This window comes from Carassius gibelio, chromosome A3 (genome assembly GCF_023724105.1).
Source record: "Carassius gibelio isolate Cgi1373 ecotype wild population from Czech Republic chromosome A3, carGib1.2-hapl.c, whole genome shotgun sequence".
NCBI lineage: Eukaryota > Metazoa > Chordata > Actinopteri > Cypriniformes > Cyprinidae > Carassius > Carassius gibelio.
The window spans coordinates 6787588-6805874 of record NC_068373.1 but is presented as its reverse complement, the minus strand read 5'-3'; the positions used below and the strand labels follow the sequence as shown (position 1 = coordinate 6805874).

Here is an 18287-nt window from a genome sequence, read left to right as displayed (position 1 = left end):
TAGCAGGCGTCAGTACTGGTAAAGGAGACACCTCATCTCAGGTCAGGAAGTCAGCAGAAACTGCTGACACACATACACACAGAGCCCTTATCTACAATTCAAGGTTTTCTAGCACTGGCCAGTGTCTTATCATTATGGTGGGATACACACACATAATATGCAGACATTAATCTTGAGGAATAGAAATACAGGATAGAACAGGATTCTTAATGTCTATTATACATTTCTTAAAGTCACAGTTCTCTTGTCCCTCGCAGCGTACGTAGAGGATAGGTCACCCTGACCCTTTTAGCTGGCCTTGTGATACTAGGAGAAGGAATACACTCAACATGTGTTCACACCTGTTACTCTTAACTCTAACCACTTCTGAAAGGATAAACATATACCGTATTTTCCGCACTATAAGGCACACTTGAAAGCCTTTAATTTTCTTAAAAAATGACAGTGTGCCTTATAATCCGGAGCGCCTTATATATGGATCAAGGTGCTCTGTCAAAATGTTGACATTCCCTTTAGCACAGCTCCATCTAGTGGATGCATAATGCAAACCTAGTCAAACGTTTGACTGCCAGTATTTTCTACTCTATGCCCCTTATAATCCGGTGCACCCTATATATGAAAACTGTTCTAAATAGGCCATTCATTGAAGGTGCGCCTTATAGTGTGGAAAATACTGTATATGCATTCTCTATCTATACGAGAATAGATGGCTTTTACTTATTTAGTTAAATCATCAAAATATCTCGGAGGTTAAATATTGATGAATAACTTGATTAATAGTCACACACAATATTAATGAAATAATATAGTGAAGGAAGGATATAACCAGGGCGGCGGAATCCACTCATCCTCTCCTTCAGTACAGAGCCAGCAAATTCTTTCATTTTTTTTCATGATTGTTTTATGGTAGACATATTGAAAACTTTTAATAAACCATGATGATAATGTAGTGATTAATAAAGGATTCATCATCAGTTGCTCCAAATATGAGCTTTTTATCATTTCTTTTATTCATGTTCTATGCAGACACCTTATCAGAAACATGAGACAATGCATCTAATGCTCTTAAATATCAGTTTCTAGCTATGCAGTGTGTATATAATTAATTATTTATCATTACCCTGTGTAGATTGGCCATCTGCAAACTCACTGATCAGTGCTGTAAAACTGTTGCTTCAGTTTTACAATCACCAAACTCACTGAGAGAGCTCGACCTGAGTAAGAATGACCTGCAGGATTCAGGTGTGGAGCTGCTCTGTGTTGGACTGAAGAGTCCAAACTGTCAACTCAACATACTGAGGTTTGGCTTTCACACTGATTCAGATTTTTATTAAAAAAAAATCCACCTTTATAGATCTGCCACGAGTCATTTCATTTATTGTATGTGCAGCAGCAGGATGTCTTAAATGTTCACACCAGCAGTGTGTGCTATACTCCCTCACAAAATATGTAATTATATTTATGTTAATACAGTTGTATGTACAGAGCCTGCTAATTATTTCATTTGTTTATTCATGAGTGTTTTATGGTTGAGATATTGAAAACTTTTTAATAAAAAAGGTTGAGACCATGGTGATAATGTAGTGATTAATAAAGTATTCATCATCAGTTGCTCCAAATATGAGGTTTTTATTATTTATTTTATTCATGTTCTATGCAGACACCTTCTTATGCATCAAATGTTCTTAAATATCAGTTTCTAGCTATGCAGTGTGTATATAATTAATTATTTATCATTACCCTGTGTAGATTGGCCATCTGCAAACTCACTGATCAGTGCTGTAAAACTGTTGCTTCAGTTTTACAATCACCAAACTCACTGAGAGAGCTCGACCTGAGTAAGAATGACCTGCAGGATTCAGGAGTGGAGCTGCTCTGTGCTGGACTGAAGAATCCAAACTGTCAACTCAACATGCTGAGGTTTGGCTTTCACACTGATTCAGATTTTAATTAAAAAAATAAAAAATCCACCTTTATAGATCTGCTATGAGTCATTTCATGTATTGTATATGTGCAGCACCAGCATGTCTTAAATGTTCACACCAGCAGTGTGTGTGCTATACTCACTCACAAAATATGTAATTATATTTATGTTAATACAATTGTATGTACAGAGCCAGCTAATTCTTTCATGTTTTTTTCATGAGTGTTTATAGGTTGAGATATTGAAAACTTTTAATAAAAATAGGATTATACCATGATAATAATGTAGTGATTAATAAAAGATTCATCATCAGTTGCTCCAAATATGAGGTTTTTATAATTTATTTTATTAATGTTCTATGCAGACACTTTCTTATGCTTCAAATGCTCTTAAATATCAGTTTCTAGCTATGCAGGGTGTACATAATTAATTATTTATCATTACCCCGTGTAGATTGGCCATTTGCAAACTCACTGATCAGTGCTTTAAAAAAGTTGCTTCAGTTTTACAATCACCAACCTTACTGAGAGAATGGCGATTCCATACCCTGATGGTCCAGCTGATTTGGAGATGGTTTGGAGCCACTCAGATAGACCTGATTGCTTCTCCAGAGACCTCTCACTGCCATTTGTTCTACTTACTTACCGAGGGGACCTGGCTACAAGGCCTACGCAAATATGCTTTCCCCCAGTGAGCCTTCTTACACAGACACTGTGCAAAGTCTGGGAGGACCAGCAGCAAGCAAGTCTTGCTAGTTGCGCCGTATTGGCCCACTCAGACATGGTTTCTCGAACTAGTGCTCCTCATGACAGCCCCTTCTTGGCTGATTCCTTTGAGCAAGGATCTACTGACCCAGAGACGGGGCACCATTTGTCACATGCTCGGGCACTGGAAGGGGCAGCACCCATGGCGTTTTGGTAGGGATCCCAATTCGTCAGTCACCGACATGACATTGAGAGTGACCGATTGAAAGGGAACATCTCAGTTACGTATGGTAATCTTCGTTATCTAAAGGAGGGAACATAGATGTGACATCGCCACATTTGCTGTACCACTGCTGATCCGCCGGGTCTCCAGCTTAACCTGGTATGCATTGCACCTGCTGCCTTATTATACTCACACTGTGATCAGCAACAACTGGATGCAGTAATTGCATGCCAATGTGCATTGGCTTGTTTAGTTTACAATCTAAGTAGAATGGTCTATGTAAGGGAAAAAGGTCAATTTAGCTCAAAGGGAATCATTTAAGATTTTAAAGGGAATTTGAACAGAATCACTGTTTCACGGCTGATCACTGAGACGCCCTGCGATTCACTGAACGAGCCGTTTAACATCAAATCTGCGCTGGATATTAATATCCAAACTATAGTGAAAACACTATCAATTAGCACAGTAACAAGATCGGCAGTTTAAAAAATTAACTTGTAAGCACAAAACACAAGATACTTCTCTTTTCAATATGAATAAGGCTTTATTAGATAAATCTAAGACATACAAACTAATCTAACACATAAACGCACGCACTCACACATTCACACAAGTTGCAGGAAGATTGAAAGTTAGGGAAAGATGAGTTTAAGAGAATGGAAATATGGAATCCCAAGTTTACAGCAATACGTTAAATAGCATAGACATGAACAACCATCAATCACTTAATTAACCCTCGCATTGGGTTCCTCAATGGGGGTAAAATTATATTAGATACACCAGTAAAGGTCACAGTCTGAAGGTTACTTGCTTCTCCTGTGAAAAGGGAGTCCCATTGAAAGGGCTATCCTGATGTCGCTGATTGGCTGGAAGTTCAGTAGTCGCTGAAGTGACGTCTTGGGAAGGCCCGTGGTGGGGCGTTGGCTGAAGGTGCAGAGTTGTGTGCGCTGGTTGAAGTTGAACGGGTACCCGAAGTCAGGCGTCGGATACTCTACGTTACAAAACTTAACACAGAACACGAAACTCTCAAACGGAAAAGAAAAGAAGTAAAGCTTGACGAGACTAAGTTGTGTTTCTCCTCATAGTGGCTAAGTAGCAGCAGGCGTGCAAGCCGAAGCACGCTGGAACCGAGCTCAAAGAACAGTGATGACTAACAGCATGGCTAAAAGCTAAAGCTAGTTACCAAAGCTACAAGCTAAAAGCTGAAAGCAAACTAAAAGCATACTAAAAGCAGGCATGACTAGTAGCAGAAGCATAGCTAGAGACTAAAAGCAAGATTTTATGGTGTCCTAAGTATTTAAACTGGCCTATTGGCCACACCTCAAATGTTGTCTTGACCAATCAGATATTGTCTTGGCTCGGGGGCATCATAAATCATATGTTTGTCTTACCAAGCATGTGGTCCGAATTTTCCTGCTCTTCCAGTGTCTAATTTTGGACATGCGTCCTATAAAAAGAATGATACATTTGACCAATAATTGATTGTCTGTACTAATTCAAGCAAGCAAATTCGATTATGTAGATACTAGACATGACTATGTTTCCTTATGCTATCCCATAGTTATTAAAAAACCTGCACAATAAGTGATTATAACATGACAGTAAAATGTGTGGGTTACACATAAATGAATATGGAGTGAAGCGATGGACTGATTCATTTATAAGTCTTTTTGAGTTCATTCTGGTCCATATATATGTACAAAAGACAGTTTCTTTGCCATTCTCTTGACAAATATTTCTGTGGAGACCAGAGTTTCAAAGCTGGGTGGGGGAAGTGTTTTAACTGTCATGGGTTTACATGTGATGTCCGACGCTGCATCTCACTTACGAACAACAACTTTTACAGTCTCTTCTGCAATTTAAAATTGTCAATAATTGTTCTAGTGGTGTTAATGTTGAAAGCTGTTCTGTCCTGAGGAATCCAGCTTGTGTTTCAAACACAGCCCTGATAGACTCTTTAATTTGTCTGGTTCGAGTCATTTCTGTTACATCTATTAAAGCGATATCCCAATTTTTCGGTCACCGATGTGACATTCAAGTTTATTAGTATAGCGCTTTTTAAAATACAAATCGTTACAAAACAACCTGACAGAAAATTACGTTTTTACAATATTTAGAAGTAGCTTATAAGTGGTGACTGTCAGTTTAGGCACGTGTGACAGGATTTTTCTGAAAAATTAATACAAGACGTAGTCAACCAGACAATGAACATTATTAACAGCAATTATTATATGATGCAGTTGCACTTGTAGCAATATTTGTTAGTTCTGTTTGTTGATTTAGGGGTAGCAACATCTGGAGTCCTAGACATTCTTGGAACCCGGGCGGTACGATTGGGTAAATTCAAAACGACCGAAAAAAAGTGCCCACCGAGCCTGCCTGGAATTGAGTCTTTTGGCAGTTCTGATGTATGCTAAATTCTTGTGATCGGTCCAAACAATAAAGGGAACCCCTGAACCCTCTAACCAGTGGCGCCACTCCTCCAATGCTAATTTGACCGCCAACAACTCTCTATTGCCAATGTCATAATTACATCTGACACCGGAGAACTATACGGATGAACCCAGAGGCTAAGGAATCAGAAATGTATTTCTCCATGGCCTCCCTCTCAGGAATAGAAAGAGAGTATAACTTGCCTTTAGGCGGAGATTTACCTGACACTAAGTCTATGGCACAGTCGTAGGGACGATGCGCAGGAAGAGAAGCAGCCCGGGACTTACTGAACACTTCCTTCAGGTCCAGATACTCAACGGGCACGTTTGGCAAAACCATGGTCTCCTTCTGGAAAACAGAAACAGGAACAACAGGACAAGCAGAAACCGGACAAGACTCATGACAACTTTCACTCCACAATGTGACTGTGTTAGAACCCCATTCCACTCGTGGATTATGTTTGAACAACCAGGGGTGACCTAAAACAATGGGAGCAACAGGGGAGTCCATGAGGGAAAAGGATATGGTTTCTTGATGGTTGCCAGATGTGATAAGTGTGATGGGTTCTGTATGGTGGGTGACGTGAGGCAGTTCCTGGCCATTGAGTGCGGTGACATGGATGGGGAGAGACACAGGAAGGACAGGAATGTTCAGGTGATGTGCAAGTGACGAATCAGTGAAATTACCTTCGGCTCCGGAGTCCAGAAGGGCTTGACATTCATGATGTTGATTCTTCCACCGCAGTCTCACCGGAAAGAGGGTCGATGATGTAGGTGAGGACTTCTCAGCGGAGATCCCACCCGATAGTAGCCTCAAATTTACTATCGGGCTGACTCTTTTACCGGGCAAGAGTAGTTGTTATGGTCAGAGCCTCCGCAGTATAAACATAGTCCTTGGGACCTCCGCCGTTCCCTCTCCCTCCGGGACAGCCGAGCTCTACCCACCTGCATGGGCTCGTGATCGTCGACAGAACTGACCGTGTTCTCTCAACTCAAGCGCCCCCTACCAGGAGAGAAGGGAGGCCTGGAAGGACTGTGTTGGCGGCCCAGACGATTAAACCTGGCCTCCACCCGCAACGCCAGGTCAATGAGTTCATTGAGAGTAGGGGGCAGCTCGAGGAGGTAGATTTCCTGCTGAACACGGTCGGATAACCCATGCAGGAATCTATCCCACTGTGCCGCCTCGTTCCACTGGCACGCGGCCGCCAGGGTACGGAACTTGATGGAGTACTCGGTTACGGATGAAGGTCCTTGCCGGAGTTCTGAGAGGCGATGGTCGGCCTCCCTGCCGGTCGCGGCCCGGTCGAAGACTCTCTTCATCTCATCCGATAGGAGGTGGAACGAGGCACAACACGGGTGTTGATTCTCCCACACCGCCGTTCCCCATAAGGCAGCCTTGCCAGAGAGAAGTGTGAGCGTGAACGCTACTTTGGATTCCTATGTAGCAAAAGTGCGGGGCTGCAGAGCAAAATACATCGAGCATTTGTTAAGAAATGTTCTACAAAAGGTTGGCTCACCCGCATAGTTCTCCGGCGCTGTAAGTCGCGGCTCTTGCCAGAAGTGGTCCTGGGGAATCCCTGGGGGAACGGACGGCGCAGGCGGTGCGATGGGCGCAGTGGGAGACGTGAGCTGATGGATCTGCTGGGTGAGCTCGGACACCTGTGCCACCAGCGCTTGGACAGCGCGTCCGGTGTTCGAGATACTCTCCTGCTGCTGATCCATTCTTTTGACACTGTGGTGCATGAAGTCGGTGAGGGTATTGGTGCTCGCTGCTTCCATGATGGTGAGATCATTCTGTGACGGCTGGTTAAAGGAAAGTCTGGAAACAATAGCGAGTTAAGGGTTTTAATGAGAAGATATGGCAATGGTACATAAACAAACAATGACGATGAGACAGTGATACTCCGAAGGGATGGTGTAGCGGTGAGAAGTCCAGATGGTGGTGGAGAGAAGGTGAGGAATCCGGATGTTGACGGCGTGAGGCAGCAGGAGAGAGTGGCACAGGAACTGCCGGGAATAGAGCCGAAGGTAAGTGTCCGTGGCTGAGTGAACGTGCGAAGAGTGGATGAGGTTCTGGGAAAACACAGACATCCAAACGCAAAACAACACTGAAGCCAGACGGGGGGTAAACACAACGACATAGAACAACGATCTCACAAACACAGGACGTGAGACAAGCCATTATATAGTGGATGAGTAATGAGTGGCAGCTGTTGCTGATACAATTAACGGAGACGCCCACAACTAATCAGTGCAGACGCGGAACACACAGAATTCACCACAAAGTGTAAACAACCCGGGATCATGGTTTACCTACCGTGACAATGGGTAACATTGAGAATATCACTATATATTGTTGCAACACCTCCGCCACGACCAGTCTGACATCTCCTTTACCTCCTTCAGGGAATGAGGTTTCTCTTTCAGTCAGAAATTGGTATCACATGTAATTGGCATGTTATGGAATTTAACTATGGCAATATATTAACATGATATACAGAGCCAGACAGAAACGGAGTACATTTACTTGAGTACAGTACTTAAGTACAATTTTGAGGGATCTGTACTTTACTCGAGTATAATTTTTGGGGAGTACTCATGACTTTAGAGGAAAATATTGTCCAGACGAAACGCAAAGGCGGCGTTTTCATATATATCCACTCTGGCACCCGGTTTCCAAACATCGGTTTCACTCTTTCAAAACGCAAGATCCGTGTGGAGGAAAATGCCTATCCGCAAAAAAATGTCATGACAGTCATGACAGACCTTCAAAGAATAATAAAGATATATTTTAGTTTCTTGTTTCCTGTTTGTTTTGTTCCTGACTGATTTCATGGTTTTGACCCCCCTGCTTGTTTTGTATTTTGTATTACCCAATAAACAAACTGCAAATGGATCTCTCGTCTCCTGTGTCCTATTGGAATGAAGTGGGTGATGTGGCACAAGAGTTCAGGACCTTGGCGGTGGGGTTGGGATATAATGATGCGGCCTTGAAAGACTTTTTTAACGTCTGTTTGGGCAACCCCGTGCCGGAGAGTGAAATGAATGACCTGGAGGTCTTTGATTTTTGGGGGTTCATACTGTACCTGCAACATCGGTCTCAGTCAGTGGCCGACTCTAGACCGGGGAGTACAGACAAGGGGACCGCCAGCCCAGCGCCAATGCACAATGTGGTCGCCATCCTAGCGCCACTGCACAAGATGGCCGCCAGCCCAGCGCCACTGCACAATACGGCTGCCAGCCCAGCGCCACTGTGCAAGATGGCCGCCAGCCCAGCGCCACTTGGCAAGATGGCCACCAGCCCAGCGCCACAGCACAATGTGGCCGCCAGCCCAGCGCCGCAGCCACAGGTGACCCTCCAGAGTGGGGTCAGGTTCCTGTTGACCCTCCAGAGTCGAGTCAGGTTCCTATTGACCCTCCAGAGTTAGGTCAGTTCACCGTTAACACTCCAGAGTTGGGTCAGGTCACCGTTAACACTCATGAGTTAAGCACTATCACTGTTACAGTAGGTGGCCAGCCTATCTGGTGCCGCGGCGGTAACTGTAATTCAGTCGCGTGTTGAAATAATTCGCGAAACTACAGCCAGGTGGCGCAAAGGGACGCATTGCGAAATGAATGTAATTATAAAATGAGATATCAGTAAGTAAAACAACAATAACATTATGATATAACATTGTAACTTAAAAAAAATATATTTTTTTTTTTACAATTTGTTAATTTTTAAAATGTAGGATAGGAACGGTCCAGCATTTAGCAATAATTAGTATTAACTCTGTTATTATTCTTGATTTTTCAAACTACCAATACTTTGCATTTTTGAATTATGCCTTATGTGTGACCAAAAATTAAGTATTATTTGTTTCAGCTGTTTAATCGCTGGTGCCTCACGCACACTGGAAACAGCAGTTGTTCACCAGACATTTGGCGTGAGCACTTTGACATTGTTAATTATGATTTATTTACTATCGATACTGAAACGCACACAGCCTATTTACCTCATGAATAATAGTTAAGCTTCAAATGGGCAACATCACAAATATGGAAACGTTTGTATTTCTCCCGATTGAGCTTACCTTATGCTTAGCTTTAAATTATTATTATTTTTTTTATTATTATTACTAAGCCTATATTATTATATACTGCAATTATATTTATCCATTAGAATTACATATTTTTAATTATTGTTTTGTTATGATAAATTTGTTAAATTTAAAGGATTTGATGTAAAATATTTTCTTATAGCCTATTTTTTTCCTCTCACAAACTCTGATTTATTTTTTAACGTTTAAAAAAAACATGCAGCAAACGAAAATAGATGATTAATCCCTTAAAATGAAACGTATCGACTCATATATTTTTTTCCTCTGACAAACGTAATTTATTTTTTACCGTGTTTAAAAAAAATAAAAAATAAAGAAAACATTCAGCAAATGAAAATAGGCGATTAATCCGTTAAAATTTGTTACTCTTGGTTAACAGTAATTATAATTATTTTACTTCAGAACAGAGCCTGGGACTAATCTAGGACTTTTTTTTCTCATTTCATCTGAAGTTGACTTTGTTCATTACATTCACTTCACGTGCTCTGGCGCAGATCAGCCTCCTGCGATGCTCAGCTGTGGACGATTTAAAAATGTGGTTCTCAACCCGCAGCCTGTCACGAAAATTTGAATTTTCAAATGCGGCCCGCACCAAATGCTAAAAAAAATGAAAAAAAAAAAAACTTTATCAGTTTGTAAAAATTTATTTTTTTTACATCAATTAAAAAAAAATATGCTACTAATGAAATATACGCTATATCCTAATGTTTCTATGTGATTTTTTTCTTCTTCATTTATTATTTTCAGACATGAGCAGACCTACTTGCATAAGCATTTTTATGAACACATCCAAGCGCGTACTTTGGCAGAATTCAATTCAAATAGTCATCAACAGCCATTAGGTAAATTTCCTTTAAGGTAAAATTGCGCATCAGAATGGACAAATTAGTTTTTTAAGGGAGAAAAAAAAAAAAGAAATTAAAAAAATTTACAAACTGTGAATAGTCGCAGTATCAGGAGAAGTGCTGGATTTTCTTTCTTTTTTTTTTTTTTCGCGCAACTCACTTGAAGTTCAGGCAAATAGAAACACAATACACTATGTAGCAATCCTTAATTGAAGAAATGTGGCAAAACATCTCTGGAGAGAACATATTATTAAATTCAAAAGTGCTTTCCATATTTGGATCAAAATAGGCTACATTTGTGAATGCACAGTTTCTGAAATGTTGCGCGTTAGGTTATGCAAGCCTGCATCTTAAAGCCTCTGTCAAACTTCCGGCGTCCGCGAGTCCGCTATGGACAGCTAGGTAGGCGTGATGTAAAAATCATCATTGCAGAGTGTGTGCCGAGGCTCTGAGCAGACGACCGCGCAGACAGGTGCGCGTGGTCTGTAGGCTTCAAAAGCAAAATTGCACATGTGCAGGCAGAGTGAAGAAGCTCATTGCTACTCGAGCCTGTGCAATCCGTCAATAAAAATATATAAAGACAGTCAGAAGTATAAATTGAAGAAGTCTGCGTCCGCGCTGGACGTGTCAGCGTCCGGATTGCTCATACGGAAAGTATAACACAGGCGTTACAATCGCAACTTCTTTGTGCTGTTACTCCTTTCAAGCTGAATCTCAAAAAATTGGTCAGCTCCCGACAGCATCAGGTGTTTTATTTATGGGGAGTAGAATTGTTTATTTCAATGAATGTAATAGATTATATATCAAAATAGTTAGGCTATAATATTATAAATCAGGTTGGTTTGTATTGCTGATGTAATATGTAAATTATATGCGACTTGCACTTAGACCATAGTGCGGCCCGCTGGAAAAAAAGGTTGAGAACCACTAGGTTGCTGTCCCATTTTGTACAGGAATTGTTCATTTTAAAACATAATTAATTATCATAATCATTTAGAACTTTTTTTTACTTATAAACTCATTGTGAATTTAAAGTTAGTTTAATAGTAGCCTATTTAAATTCAAGTTTTAAAAAAAAGTTTTAATTGCTTAAATTATTTTTTATTAATTAACAATATGTTATCATGTTTATTTTTGTAAAAAATATGTGTTTATTCTTTAAGAAAACAAGGGAAAAAATAAGGGACAATCCCAATATTTGTTTTGCTTTACCTATTTATGTAGGCTACAATTATAAAAAAAAAAAAAAAAATAATAATAAATAATTATAAAATAATGTCATTAAAAAATACCAATGTCCTGAGTAATTTTGACCATTATAGAATTGTGACTTTAAAGATTAGTCATTTAGGTGGTAAAAATACTGTGAAATTAATAATGGCATGGATTGTAGAGCATAACAACTGAAGGTCTATGAAAAATTAGCCAATGAAGCTATTCTTTTTAAACAACGGAACTTGAAGTTGTGAACTAAGTGACAGTGTCTTATGAGGCTTTCACTTGCTGAATCGGTTTATATAGGACTGTTGTTTTGGTTATATTCACAGTGCTGGCTCTCTCTGACGAGAGAAATGCAACATTCATATTTTACACACTTCGTTTTCGTTTAAAAACATTTCAAGCTTTCTGTAGATATATTTTTAATGTATGTGAGACACCACGATATTATGTTAATTAAAAAATTATACATTCATTATCATGTAAAAATTAAAGTGATGAGAAGGCGCCTCCCTGTCATTTATGCACATTAATAATTTTTGCACAAACACTTGAATATGAGCTTCGTGGTTTTCACCAGCTCCAAGAGCGCTCCATCACGAGTACAATTCATGCCAACAGCCATATAACTGCATATTCAGCAAGAATTCATGTTAAACATATTTAGCTTGATCAGAAGGTTACAATGACTGCAAGAGTCGAGCGGGATGTTAAGAGTTTGTCTGTTTCTTTTACTGATTATTTTCGGGTTAAAGCATGATTTAAACAGATTTACACTCAATCGCTTTTGCAATAATGTGTTCAAACAAATGTAATCTTACAGTGCAATTAAAGATGTAATGCTTACAATGTTATTAATTTGGCATGTGATATAGGGAAAAAAGTTTACACTCTCCTTTTATTTTTTTATTATTATTTTATATGCTATGCGGAGCGTGTTTCTGGTATCAGTGCGTGTGGAGGGGAAGTTGTTACTGCTCATAGACTCTGCTGTGAGTGAGGGAAATGTTTCACCTGAAGAAATGAAGACGACCACGAGAACACAAGCATGGCACATCCGTAAAAATCAACCTGCAGCAATGCTCGTTGAACGACTCGCCAAGCTTTACTTTTGTCTGTCGCATGGCAGTAAATAATTCGATAATATGACCATGCAGCCAATACAAATATTTAATAAAAACATTAAAACAAGCAGGGCTTTAAAATAAAACAATAAAAAATGCACGCCAGGTCTACACTGCACACAAGTGGAACTATCCAACAAAAAATAACAGAACACAGTGATGGATACACTGGACACGATCCCCATCAGTGAACTGATGCTCGTTCTGTTTATGACAAAATGTTTTGACACTGTGTTGAGATGATTTGACACTATAGTTCCATCAAGTTTAGACACACTTTTCCAAGTAGCCCAGAGTGCAGTCTGGACGATGGGGCGGGGCGACATTCAGATTAATAAATAAAATGAATATAAATGTTGTGTTTTTGCATTTGTTGCATTTCCACAACATCCCGTATAAATACAAAGAGTTTTGGATTACGACGAACAGAATATAAATAAATGGTCTACTCCCTCAATGGCTGCAGACTCACTGGTTTGAAAATGACACGGCAATATAATGCAAAGTATGGTTATGTAGATAGTCAAGGAGTACCTTGATTTATATATTCAAATTATATATATATATATATATATATATATATATATATATATATATATATATATATATATATATATATATATATATATATATGTGTATATATATATATTAGGGCCGGGACTCGATTAAAAAAAATAATCTAATTAGTTAGAGGCTTTGTAATTAATTAATCGAAATTAATCGCATTTTAATCACATATAAATATTTGACCTGAGAACAGTGAGAAGTAATTTTTTTTTCACATGGATTTATAGTATACCATTGAATAATGACTGAATACATAAGCTTAAGCAACAAAATATTGTTTATTTTTGTTCAACCAAGTCTAGCAAACCAGTGCAATTTTTGCCATGAAGTGTAGCAATAGCATATTTAGAAACAATTTAGAAATAGTACATTTCAGAAATTTAGGAAGCTTATAGGTGCTGGAACCTTCTGTAAAGAGTTTTTTAAGTAAAACACAATACTGTCAATTACATTCAGAACATTGGAAACACTGACTATTAGAAAACATCTCTCTGTTGCTTCAGAGGCCATAACATACTAAGTCCAACTCTCAATAACCTTGGCCAAAACAATAAAGAGTTCAACATAAACTGTTGCACCAACAAAATAATATATAGTTCAACATAAAGTGTAAAGTCCACGCTAGCTGCTATATGTTTTGCGTTGAGGTGATACTTGAGGCTCGATGTGCTGCAGTGATATCATAGACAGTAGTGATATGCGAAGCGAACGCTAGTTGGTGCTTCAGTATAATCGGTCCGCCGAAACAAATCCAGTGAGAAACGTTCCGCGGTGCAAAAATAAGTTATTAAAAATGCGGGATTTTTTTTTTCTGTAATTAATTAATCTTAGTTAATACGTTATTTTTTGTGTAATTAATTAATCTCAATTAATGCGTTACAGTCCCGGCCCTAATATATATATATATGTGTGTGTGTGTGTGTGCGTGTAACAAATTGTCACCAGTCTCTGAACGTCACCAATAATATTCTGAACATTCCCTTGGCCCCTACGAAAATTTACCATGGTTCTGCTACAATAACTATAGTTAAACTATGGTGGGTATTTTATAATTACAGCACATGGTAATTAATATGCCAACAAATATTTTTACTACAATACATCCATGGTTACTTTTTGCAAGAAAGGAACTATACAGGTTATAAAGAACAAAATCCGGTGTAAACAAAAGCCCAGAAGATCACCACGATCACTCTTCCCTGTACCCTGGAGGGTTAAACTTGAAAAGGGCTCTGCACTGCAAGTGTTCCCTGATGCTGTACATCCGTCTGAACTCGCTCCGCGAGACAGGAGGACAATTCTTCCAGTTGGCCACAACTTATAGTGTAAAAACTAAATACAGGAAAGATAATAATAATAATAAAAAAAGTTTAACAGCCTTGTACTACAAAATTCAGTTGGAGAATGAGCGTTAAACGGGGAAATCTTACTGTCTAGCCAGGCAAACTGTGCCGCTTTCCGAAAATCTTCAGAGCACATCCCTAAACAATCTGCAATCCAGAGAAAGTGTCAAATATGCAGAGTCACCTGCTGACAAAATAACTTCCCTGAAGATTTCCAGGGGAAGCTGTTGAATCAAAAACATACATAGGTTTATTTATATGTAGCAGAAATGAGTCGAACCAGACAAATTAAAGAGTCTATCAGACCTGTATGCATTGAAACACGAGAGCCGAATTCCTCAGGAAGTCATAAATCAGTTCTGGTGCCACAAGAACCAAGCAAGATGACCAACCAACTTGTTCACACAACAGCTTCAACGTTAACACCACTGGAACAATTATTGACAATTTCAATTCAAAGAAGAGAAATTTGGTGCCAAAGGTGTTGTTCGTTATGGAAATGCAATGCTGGACATCACATGAAAACCCATGAGAGTACTGCACAAGTCCCATTGACCCCCCCCCCCCACCTAGCAGAACCAGACTGAAATTCCTAAGGGGGAAGGGCTTTAAACCTCTGTCTTCACAGAAAAGTCCTTTGCCAGGGAATGGCAAAGAAACTTCTTTTGTACATATATATGGACCAGAATGAACTCAAAAAGATTATAAATGAATCATTCCATTGCTTAACTCCATATTCATTTATGTGTAACCCACACATTTGACTATCATGTATAATTACTTATTGTGTATGTCTTTTGATAACTATAGGATACATAGTCATGTCTAGTATTGATATAATCGAATTTTCTTGCTTGATATTGTCCTGACAATCATTTATTTGTAAAATATATCATAATCGTGTTATAGGAATCATGTCCAAAATTAGACCCTGCCAGAGCAGGAACATTCGGAACACATGCTTGGTAAGATAAACATATGATTTATGATACCCCAGCCCCCCCCCCCCCCCCCCCCCTCACCCCCCCATGAGCCAAGACAATATCTGATTGGTCCACACAACATTTGAGGTGTGACCAACAAGCCAGTTTAAATACCTAGGACATCGTAAAATCTTTGCTTTTAGTCTGCTTTTAGTCCCTAGCTGCTGCTATTAGCCATGTCGGCTTTTAGTTCCAGCCTTGCTCGTGCTATCAGTCATGCCTGCTCTTAGCTTTTAGCTTGTAGCTTTGCTACCTAGCTTTAGCTTGTAGCATCTAGCCATGCGGTTAGTCATTTGAGCGCGGTTCCAGCGTGCCTGCCTGCTGCTACTATGCCACGATGAGAAGGAACACAACCTAGTCTCATCAAACTTTATTTATTTTATTTTCCATTTGAGAGTTTCGTGTTCTGAGTTAAGTTTTGTAACGTCGAGTCTCCGACGCCTGACCTCGGATGCCCGTTCAACTTCGACCAGCACACACGACTCTGCACTTTCAGCCAACGCCCCACAACCACGGGCTTCCCAAGACGTCACTTCACTACTGAACTTCCAGCCAATCAGCGACACCGGGATACCCCTTTCAACGGGAGTCCCTTTCACAGGAAACGAAGGCAACGTATCCCCAGATATTTGTTGTGCTGGTGTATCTAATATAATTTTAGTCACATTGAGGAACTCAATGCAAGGGCTAATTACGTGATTGATGGTTGTTCATGTCTATGCAATTTAACGTATTGCTGTAAACTTGGAATTCCATATTTCCACTCTCTTAAACTCATCTTTTCCCAACTTTCGATCTTCCTGCAACTTGTGTGAATGTGTGAGTGCGTGCGTTTATGTGTTAGATTAGTTTATATGTCTTAGATTTATCTGATAAAGCCTTATTCATATTGAAAAGAGAAGTATCTTGTGTTTTGTGCTTACAAGTTAATGTCTTAAACTGCCGATCTTGTTACTGTGCTAATTGATAGTGTTTTCACAATAGTGTGGATATTAGTATCCAGCGCAGATTTGATGTTAAACGGCTCGTTCACTGAACCGCGTCTCCGTGAACAGCCGTGAAACAGTGATTCTGTTCAAATTCCCTTTAAAATCTTAAATTATTCCCTTTGAGCTAAATTGACCTGTTTCCGTTACATATACATGTATATAAAAGTTATTAAACATTATATAAACACTGAATACAGACAACCTTGTTTTAAAACTCTCATTAAAAACTCTATATATTGTTGTCACAACTGCATACTCATTCTTTTATAATACCAATAATAAAATGTTAATATATACAGTACTGTGCAGAAGTATTAGGCATGTTAGTATTTTCACATTGAAAAAAATAGTTTTAAGCCAATTATTTATATCTTTTGCTGTAGTGTGTCAGGTTTATATATTAGTTTACATTTCCACACATTCATTAATTGTAATAATCCAGTGAGATATTTGTATATACTTGTATTCATGATCCACATGAAGATCTTTTACATTGAATATAAATATTTCTGTCTTATATGGTGAACAAAATCCACATTTGTCACAGTGTCTGGGTTGTGTTCCATGGGGTTCCACTAGATGTCCTCCTTTCTCACGGTGTCTGTCACCAGATCACTTCCTGTTCCCTTATTTGGTCACCTTCCTCCTTGTTGTGTAATTGATTGTTTCCCCACCTGTCTCCTGTTTCCTCATTATCCTTCTGTATATAAATACCCAGTCTGTCTTAGTCTGTGTTACGGAGTCCTTGTTTAATGTTGAAAGTTATTCATGTCCGTCGCTTCTTGCCTTGTCTTGTTTTCATGTGTATTGGATATTCTGGTTTTGACCCTGCCTGGACTGTTTACCCGATTGGATTACCCCTATTAAACTTACATACCTGCACTTGGTTCTCTCGCTTCGTTCCTGCAACGCCGAACATGACAGAAGGACTCCGTCAACACGAGAACCAGCGGTATGTCGTTTTTCCGTTCACCAGCCAAGATGGCGGAGAGGCGAGTCAAGTATCTGAGGTTGACCGCCCTCCGCCAAGAGGGCAATGAAGTGGGTGCCCTGGCTCAGGTGTTCTGGTCCCTGGCCGAAAGCATGGGCTATAACGATGCGGCCCTTAAGGACTATTTTAATGATGGGCTGGATGATCCAGTGTCTAAGGATGAGATGGCGCAATTAGAGACACTGGAATTCTGGGAATTTGTGCGCTACCTGCAGCATAAGTGTCGTTGGGATGCCCCAGCCACTCCTGTCTCTTCCGGCAGGGTGATCGTCAGCCCAGCACCACTGCCCAGGATGGCTATCAGCCCAGCACCACAGCCCAAAATGGCCGCAAGCCCATTGCCACACCCCAAGATGGCCGCAAGCCCAGCGCCACAGCCCAAGATGGCCGCCAGCCTAGCGCCACAACACAAGATGGCCGCCAGCCTAGCTCCACAGCACAAGATGGCCGACCCAACGTCTGAGTCGCCAGTCAAGGTGCCCCCGACTCGCCATCGTAGAGGGCGGAGGAAGAGGGGACAGGATTCTACCGTTCCTCAAAGCCTGGAGAACGTTCCCGAGCGGGCCGCTGCCGTCCAGGAGGACGTTCCCGAGCGGGCCTCTGCCGTCCAGGAGGACGTTCCCGAGCGGGCCTCTGCCGTCCAGGAGGACGTTCCCGAGCGGGCCTCTGCCGTCCAGGAGGACGTTCCTGAGCGGGCCGCTGTCGTCCAGGAGGACGTTCCCGAGCGGGCCGCTGTCGTCCAGGAGGACGTTCCCGAGCGGGCCGCTGTCGTCCAGGAGGACGTTCCCGAGCGGGCCGCTGTCGTCCAGGAGGACGTTCGCGAGCGGGCCGCTGCCGTCCAGGA

General features: G+C 40.5%; 1 protein-coding gene across 14 annotated transcripts in view; it reads left to right on the top strand.

Annotated features, from left to right (window-relative positions):
* Positions 1-18287, top strand: part of LOC127944770 (NACHT, LRR and PYD domains-containing protein 12) — a 108871-nt gene that overhangs the window by 33748 nt on the left and 56836 nt on the right. For 13 of the 14 annotated variants that reach the window (XM_052541022.1, XM_052541037.1, XM_052541029.1 and 10 more), the window contains 2 exons: positions 1130-1300; positions 1750-1920. In XM_052541022.1, the coding sequence (XP_052396982.1) occupies positions 1130-1300; positions 1750-1920 (342 nt within the window). The remainder of the gene's footprint in view (positions 1-1129; positions 1301-1749; positions 1921-18287) is intronic. The other variant, XM_052541096.1, reaches the window with a different exon arrangement.